The sequence below is a fragment of the Coregonus clupeaformis genome, chromosome 5 (assembly GCF_020615455.1).
Source record: "Coregonus clupeaformis isolate EN_2021a chromosome 5, ASM2061545v1, whole genome shotgun sequence".
NCBI lineage: Eukaryota > Metazoa > Chordata > Actinopteri > Salmoniformes > Salmonidae > Coregonus > Coregonus clupeaformis.
Window position 1 is genome coordinate 1 of NC_059196.1, and position 9144 is coordinate 9144.

Sequence of the window (9144 nt, forward strand, 5' to 3'; positions counted from 1 at the left end):
CGGTATATGTTGTGCTTAGTGTAGTTTACGCGTTGCGCGTATTCTTTGCCTCCTGTGTGTTCGAGGCCATTTATTTTGGATTGTCTTTGAGTCTCAGTAAAGTCGTTTTGACTTATCCGCTGTGTCCTGCGCCTGACTTCACCACCACTTCCACAAATATACCGTGACAGTCAAAGCATAGGGTAGGGCAGTGTGAGCAGGACCAGCGGTGTCATTTGACTTAACAAATGAGGATTGGATGTCGTCAACCTTCTTTTCAAAATGGTTGACGAAGTCATCCACAGAGAGGGAGGAGGGGGGGAGGGGGAGGAGGATTCAGCAGGGAGGAGAACGTGACAAAGAGCTTCCTAGGGTTAGAGGCAGATGCTTGGAATTTAGAGTGGTAGAAAGTGGCTTTAGCAGCAGAAACAGAGGAAGAAAATGTAGAGAGGAGGGAGTGAATAGATGCCAGGTCCGTAGGGAGTCTGGATTTCCATTTCCGCTCGGCTGCCCGGAGCCCTGTTCTGTGAGCTCGCAATGAGTCGTCAAGCCACGGAGCAGGAGAGGAGGACCGAGCCGACCGGGAGGATAGGGGACATAGAGAGTCAAAGGATGCAGAAAGGGAGGAAAGGAGGGTTGAGGAGGCAGAATCAGGAGATTGGAGGGAGAAGGATTGAGCAGAGGGAAGAGATGATATGATGGAAGAGGAGAGAGTAGCGGGAGAGAGAGAGTGAAGGTTGCGACAGCGCATTACCATCTGAGAAGGGGCAGAGTGAGTAGTGTTGGAGGAGAGCGAGAGAGAAAAGGATACAAAGTAGTGGTCGGAGACTTGGAGGGGTGTTGCAGTGAGATTAGTAAAAGAACAGCATCTAGTAAAGATGAGGTCAAGCGTATTTTCTGCCTAGTGAGTAGGGGGGTGAGAGGGTGAGGTCAAAAGAGGAGAGGAGTGGAAAGAAGAAGGCAGAGAGAAATGAGTCAAAGGTAGACGTAAGGAGGTTAAAGTCACCCAGAACTGTGAGGGGTGGGCCATCCTCAGGAAAGGAACTTATCAAGGCGTCAAGCTCATTGAGGAACTCTCCAAGGGAACCTGGAGGGCGATAAATGATAAGGATGTTAAGCTTGAATGGGCTAGTGACTGTGACAGCATGGAATTCAAATGAGGAGATAGACAGATGGGTCAGGGGAGAAAGAGAGAATGTCCACTTGGGAGAGATGAGGATTCCTGTGCCACCACTCCGCTGACCAGATGCTCTCGGGGTATGCGAGAACACATGGTCAGACGAGGAGAGCGCAGTAGGAGTAGCAGTGTTTTCTGTGGTAATCCATGTTTCCGTCAGCGCCAAGAAGTCGAGGGACTGGAGGGTAGCATAGGCTGAGATTAACTCTGCCTTGTTGGCTGCAGAACGGCAGTTCCAGAGGCTGCCGGAGACCTGGAACTCCACGTGGGTCGTGCGTGCAGGGACCACCAGGTTAGAGTGGCAGCAGCCACGCGTGTGAGGCATTTGTATAGCCTGTGCGGAGAGGAGAGAACCGGAATAGACAGACGCATAGTTGACAGGCTACAGAAAATGGCTACAATAATGCAAAGGAGATCGGAATGAAATGAACTAAACATCTGGGAAAGCGAGAGAGCGGGGCCTCCCTCACTTACGTTTCACTGAAACACTCAAATATAACTCTCCCAACTTCCACTTTAGAAATTATAATTGTTGTAAACTACAGAGGTTCAATGTTTTCTAGGAATAGACTAACTTAGTTTATTCAGGAAGCTAACTTGGTACAGTATTCTTCCGTGAAAACCGTCCAGGGCACCGAATCCTATGACGCCATAGCCAACTAGCATGCCAGGCTCCAATAACACGGTTTAGCACCAATACTTGGTTACAACAAACCACCAGTGTGTTAACACGCCAAGCAGATCATTTGTGTCCGTGTCTAACATTGTGTAAAGTTTTGGGTTAGTTTTGACAGTTTGAATGAGTCCGTCGTCAACTTATTCAGCCAGTTAGTTAGCTAGAATAGTTAGCATACTAGCTAGACATTGCTCTCTGCCAACGAAAAAACCCCTCCTCCCACGGCACGAACACACAGAGAGAGCCAAGCTAACGTTAACTAGTCACCCATGTCCCGAATTCCCTTGAATGACTCTGGTTACCAGTATGTAAAAACGAAACACAAATGTAGGTTATAACTTACCCTTAGTAGCTACTGTTAGCCAGTTAAGTGCAAAGCTAGCCACTGAATCGATTCAGCCAGTTGGCTGGAACGGAGCGAATGGAATGGCATTAAACATATGGAAACCATGTGTTTGATGTATTTGATACCATTCCACTTATTCCGCTCCGGCCACTACCACAAGCCCGTCCTCCCCAATTAAGGTGCTACCAATCTCCTGTGATGTACATGTCTTTAAGATGTACTAATTTGTTGAAGTGGCAGCTTGACTACCGTCTCTGACACCTCTCTTTGGTTTTGAAACTTTTCTTATCTCCCCTCTCCTCCCCCAGGTACTGTGTGTTTGGACTGGGCTCGAGGATGTACCCACAGTTCTGTGTGTTCGTCCATGCCGTGGATGCCAATCTGGAGGAGCTGGGGGCAGAGCGGGTGACGCCCACTGGAGAGGGGGATGAACTGAATGGGCAGGAGGAGGCCTTCTCTGACTGGGCTCTCACCACTCTCAAAGTGGACGGACAACGGAGGATGGCTCTCTGGCTTAAAAGTGGATCTTAGCTATGTGTTGACGATCATGTTTGCAGTATATTTTATAGTATACATATTAACATACTCCTGGTATGTCTACTATATGCTCAAGTAACATTACAAAAAATACCTGTTATGATCTTTAATCTCATAAGCATTTGCATATCATTTTGATCTACATAGTGTATTTAATCATTGAGCCTAAGCACGCTTGCTCTGCTTCCAGGATGCCTATAAGGAGTTCAACATCCAGGGACAGCTGAGTCTGCAGCTCCCTGGGGCAGAGCGACTCTGCGAGGCCTGGGACCCCCTGAGATAGCACGTAGCGCTGGAGAGCTGCCCCCAGGACCACATCACAGGTACTACACCTGGGCCAGGGGATGAACATTTGACAAGGGACTGGTGTAGCACTATAAAGCATTATAAACAAATCTTGTATTTCAGTCAGCCAGTTGTACGTGATGATTTTCACTGTCCTCTCTTTCGCAGCACTTTCAGCCATTCACTCTAAAACTGTCTTCCCCATGAAACTGAAGAGGAGACAGAATCTATAGAGCCTCCATTCAAGGTTCAGTTATTGTCATCTGCCACAGTATTTTTTTTTTACCCACTAGCATGTTATTTTTGCAATACTTTCAATGTTTTTGACAGGACTCAATGTTTTTGACAGGACTCAATGTTTTTTGACAGGACTCAATGTTTTTTGACAGGACACAATGTTTTTGACAGGGTTTAATTCAGCATTGTCATTCTTGTTTCTAGCCGGTCCACCATTCTGGTGGAGCTGGAGAGGGAGAGAAGTGCAGAGGTCATGAACTTTGCTCCAGGAGACTATGTTGGTGTTTTCCCAGGGAATCTACCTCAACTGGTGGCTGGCATCCTAAAGTTCCTTCCCCATACGCCCCCAACCAACCAGTGCCTACGACTGGAATACCGCTCTGACTCCTGCCTAGGTACAACACTATTCATTAATAATGGTGCTGATTGAGGTAACCACTGTAAAATCAGATTTTTTTTAGGAAGACATCGTCTTCGAAAAATGGCCACTGTTAAGATTACTCTGCATTTCTATTTCTCAACAGATGACGAGAAAAACTGGCATCCCAGCATGCCCTTTGTCTCAGGCACTCACCTACTTCCTGGATGTGACCACGCCCCCCTGTCAGAACCTCCTCCACAAGCTCTCTCAGCTGGCGAGACAGGAGGGGCACAGCCAGCGTCTGCTGACCTTGGCAAAGGTAACTCCTGTTTGTCTCAAGGACTAATGTAGTGTTCATTATTGTCTCTTGAAATAAAAAAGAGATATATCATGAAAGAAGAGCCTTTAACCTACCACCCTTTGGAATTATATAGAATTTAAGAAAATAATCATCCATACCTGTAGCACTATTTCATACATAGAACTCTGAAAGCCTATGCACTTTCCCAAAACATTATATAAACAGATATTTTGCTCGTTATTTAGCTTCTGTCTTAATTTTCCATCAGGAATCTCAGGAGTACATGACCTGGAAAACGTTCCGTGTTCCCACCTTACTGGAAGTCCTGGAGGAGTTCCTGTCTTTAGAACCCTCTGCACCCTTTCTCCTCAGCCAGCTGCCCCTGCTCAAGCCACGCCTCTCTCCATCAGCTCCTCCCCTCAGCTTCACCCCAATGAGCTACATCTCACTCTGATGGTGCTCAACTATTACACACAAGGTACCGGACATTAGATTTTACATTTTAGTCACTTAGCAAATACTCTTATCCAAGGTACAGGACAGGGCGACTCAACTTAGAAATGACAATACATCAGTTATCAAATGCTTTGAAAGGAATTTGAACTGCTATCTCTTGGCTGTGAAAGTAACTGTACTGTATTTTTCTGTACTGTTCAACCTCTAGATGGACAGGGTCCTCTTCACCACGGGGTCTGCAGCACCTGGCTGAATACCATTAAGAAAGGAGACCTTGTACCATGTTTCATCTACAGGTATAGAACGTACTGTAACATACGTATGTCAGTGGCTGATACTTTCTCCAATTGCACCAAATGATTGGTTGTAGCCTATCCCCAGTATAATTGATTGAGATTATTATTTCAAGTGAAGCTAACTGATTGTGTTATTGTTTACAGTTCAGGTGGGTTCCACCTCCCAGCAGAGCCCAGCACTCCAGTCATTCTGTTGGGGGCTGGCAGTGGCATCCCTCCCTTCCGAAGCTTCTGGCAACAACGGCTACATGACATGAAACACCCAGGTAGTGTGAGTGTGTCTGTGTGTCTGTCTGTGTGTCTGTTGATACAAGATCTCTGACCTTAAGGGCTATGGTTTTGTCTTGGCAGGGTTCTCTGGAAGTCCTATGAGTCTTGTGTTTGGCTGCCAGAGTTCGGAGACAGACCCTTTATACAAAGAGGAGACACTGGAGATGAGAAGGCTAGGGGTCCTGAAGAGTGTTACATCCACATTTTCCGCCAGCCAGGTCACCCAAAGGTACTGTTGCATTAAGTCATTTACAAACAAATCATGTACTGTGTGAGCACTTGAAAAGCTTGATTGAATCTGATTGGCTTAAGATTCAAGTGAAGGTTGAAGCTTAAAATTGTTCCTATCTCCTTGTACTGTGCCTCCTATTCCTAACCGTTGACCTCTGTGTGTGAGCAGGTCTATGTCCAGGATGTCCTGAGGGAGAGGATGGCAGGGGAGGTGCTGAGTGTGTTGCACCAGAAGGAGGGTCACCTCTACGTGTGTGGGGGGGGGTGAACATGGCCCAGGGAGTTACTCTAGCAGTACAGGATATTCTGAGCAGCCAGCTTGGCATCACCCTCACCAAGGCAGGAGAATACCTGGCCCAACTAAAGGTTGGTTCACCTTTCCTCTCAATCACTAATATGAAAACTAATGTGAATGCCATGATGCATCTTAATCTAGTTACAATAAGTGGACAGTGTTTTACAATGCTTGTATGGTTTGTATTTTTGTTTCTTTATTTGCAGATTCAGAAGAGGTACCATGAGGATATTTTTGGAGACCAGTTTCAGAAGTGAGGTGATCGGGATGGAGAAAGATCTACACATAACATGCATTTGTCTCTCTGCTTGTGATGCCCTGTTTTTGTTTTTGTTGACAGATTAGGATTGTCACTTTGGAACATGTTTGTAGCTGTTGGTGGTCCCAAACAAACCAGATAGACATCATTTGGCACACTGTTTGAAAAAGTACCCAATTTCACAGTTTTCACTTTATTATTAAAGCACTGTAAGTATATTTCAAAGAGATGATTATAACATTTACATTCACACCATGATATTAAAGATAGATTATAGTTGCATAGGTGATACGTTTTTGTAGTGTTTGTACAATATATAATGGAATGTGGGATTGTTGAATCTGAATTATACATCATGGGAATATGCTTGTAATCCAAATGTGTTTTACATGTTGTGAATATTAATTTGAATAAAAATAATATTACATAATCATTGTAGTTTATGCCTTCTTGCAAGCCTCTGGTTCAGAGTATCAGTGACCGCAAGAAGGTCAAAGAAGAGAAAGTCTATCAGTGCTGCTGAGATTTGAGAAGTTTATGCCTGGGAAAGTACAGATAGATTTCCTTAGTTTCAATGTCAGAGAATTTGTCCCATCCCCATTGCAGTGTTTTAAATGCCAAAGAATGGGACATGTAGCTGTTCAATGTAAAGGAAGGAAAAGATATGCCAAGTGTGGAGGGAAACATGAATAAGGTGAATGTGGGAGCAATGTGAAGTGTTGTAATTGTGGGGGTAACATAGTGCAGCATTTGGTGGATGCCAGGTGCAGAGAGAGGCAAGAGTGGCTCAGAGAGATATATTTAGTCATGATGTATCATATGCAGAGGCTGTAAAACAGATTGGTGGAACTACAGTGTGGAATGATGGAGCTTCCATGGCTGCTCCTGTAGTAAGGGGACCTAATGTCAGGGCTGGAGTTTCTGGTAGAAGTTAGTAGGGATTTATTTGTTTTTTTATTTACTTTTCATGGTAGTATAGAATTGGGCAGATCATGATTGAGCGTACATTCCAGCACTGTAGGTGGCGGCATGCACTTAAACGATTGTTTGCGGACCGCCATGATATCATAGAAGAAGAAGAATATCAGTGACCGCAGCGCTTAAAATGTAGACGATCTGGAACGTGCCCTTAGTTTTTACAGCGCGCTTTCGGTGCAGTTTATCCCTGCAGAAATGACATGCGGAAGTGGTGGTCGTCCATGCTGGTGAAAAGAGCCTCTGTAGTTGGTGTTGCTAACTATGATCTTTGAGTTTACTGGATAATTACCTAGCTGCATTTTACACTCATAGTGTAGTTAAATTCAAGTCCATTATGGCTGGAAGTCGACTTGAAAAATTCGGAACAGTGTTCACGCGGTAGCCAGTTTAATTTCTGTCATTCAAGGTTACTGGAGGATACTATCTAGTTTTCTAGACCCTTTAGAGTTTGCTAGCTAACTAAGTTTAGCTAGATACAATTTTATTTGATGGTTGAGTGTCTTTTCAGCCAATGCTATCAAGGCTATGGTTCCGCATAATAGAAATGAATGCTAACGTTATCTAGATAGCGCTTTGCATGTGAAATTGAGAATGCATGGGATGCATTTGCTCCATTGTTTACATTTTTGCTGGTGGCTCACTGGTTTCATTTTCATTTTCAGAGATCTTATGCGTTCTGGAGTTGTCAAACAGTCTGACAAGCCCATTTGGTATGATGTATACAAGACCTTTCCACCCAAGAAAGACCCACTTTATGTCAGACAGTGGCCAAGATCTATGGGAAGAAAGAAGATGCTGTGCCTGACATCTTCTACAGAGAGGATGAAATCAGAGCGTAAGCTAATTAAACGGTTTGCCTTAAAGTTTTTACTGCCATTCAAAAGCTGTTAGGATTGGAAATGTTGATCAGCACCGGTGTCTGTTCCAGGAAATTATATGAGGTGTATGGAACAGGGCCCAGAGCTTTTGATCTCTCCAAATCCAACTTTGTTTCAACATGCCAAAGGTATGGGCAAATCTTCACAATTAATCACATTGATCAAAGGTTCGTCAAGTTTTGGGATTCCACATGTCTGCAATGCTGGATACTAACTACTGCAGTTCTATAAAGTTTTTTTTATTTTCTCCTTTGTGTAGGTTTGTGGAGATGCACACAGAGTTAGAGAGCTGGGGAGAGCTGGAGAAACAGTACGCACTTCAGCACTCGGCGGCCCTGTTCTGTGAGCTTATGTGGCCTACCACTTCGCGGCTGAGCCGTTGTTTCTTCTAGACATTTCCACTTCACAATAACAGCACTTACAGTTGACTGGGGCAGCTGTAGCGGGGCAGACAAACTGACTTGTTGGAAAGGTGGCATCCTATGATGGTGTCACGTTGAAAGTCACTGTGCTCTTCAGTAAGGCCATTCTACTGCCAGTGTTTTTCTATGGAGATTGCATGGTTGTGTGCTCAATTTTATACAGCAATGGGGGTGGCTGAAATAGCTGAATCCACTAATTTGAAGGAGTGTCCACATACTTTTGTAAATATATATAGTGTGTATACTAATCACTTACAATCACAAGACCTTCTGTTTGTAACGGAATGGCTGCACTTTTGCCGGTTGACCTGCAGGTGGCGTCAGAGACCAGGGATCCAGTGTTGGGCATGAAGCTGACAGACATGCTGGCGGAACTGCAAACAGATGCAACTGGCGAAACACAGACACCAGGAGAAGAGACGCCAACACAAGCACCAGTGACTCCACAGTAGGCCTCTGCAACATGGCTTGAACCATGCTCTTCACCTAGATGGAACCCACATGAGGTTGGTGGCACCTTAATTGAGGAGGACGGGCTCGTGGTAATGGCTGGAGCGGAATAGGTGGAATGGTATCAAATACATGGTTTCCATGTGTTTGATGCCATTCCATTTGCTCCATTCCAGACATTATTATGAGCCGTCCTCCCCTCAGCAGCCTCAACTGATGGAACCAACCATCCACCTCCACTGACTAAAAAGGGGACTTTCAGTATCTGTCCAACACTAGGCTGATACTCCTCAGTCCAGACTTTCTGAACAATGTGGATCAACAAGAAATACTTCTTGTTCAGTTTTTCTGGGTGGGCCAGGTCAGCTTTCACGACCCTCCGTCTTGACCTAAGGTTTTTGAGCGGTAATGTGTAGGAGTCCAAGTTATTGTACATTTCTGGTCTGGAACCCTGTAAGACTGGTGTTATGCATAAGGCTGTAAATGTATATTCAGTGTGTGTAACATCTACTGTATGTCCTATTGAACTCTTGAGGATTCACTTGCAAGATGATGGTTACGTTGCAGTGTGCTTTCAGACTTTTGACAGTCCACCCCTGTTGATATGAGGTGACGTCGCTGTGATGATCGATTGGCACCGAGTGATCAGTAAAGTCATTATGTATTCTAGAATGTGGCCTCTTTTCCTCTGTTGCTCATCCTCCGGTATC

At 44.8% G+C, this 9144-nt stretch overlaps 1 protein-coding gene and 1 pseudogene across 1 annotated transcript; both read left to right on the plus strand.

Moving 5' to 3' along the window:
- The first annotated feature begins 2486 nt into the window (after positions 1–2486).
- Positions 2487–5704, plus strand: LOC121556723 (annotated as a pseudogene).
- Positions 5705–6869: 1165 nt separating this feature from the next.
- On the plus strand, positions 6870–8557 carry LOC121557900 (28S ribosomal protein S23, mitochondrial). The gene is given in 6 exon segments (XM_041871361.2): positions 6870–7062; positions 7347–7444; positions 7447–7519; positions 7613–7690; positions 7822–7904; positions 8299–8557. Coding segments are annotated over 6 exon segments (534 nt in total). The 5' UTR covers positions 6870–7018; the 3' UTR covers positions 8457–8557.
- Positions 8558–9144: the final 587 nt, after the last annotated feature.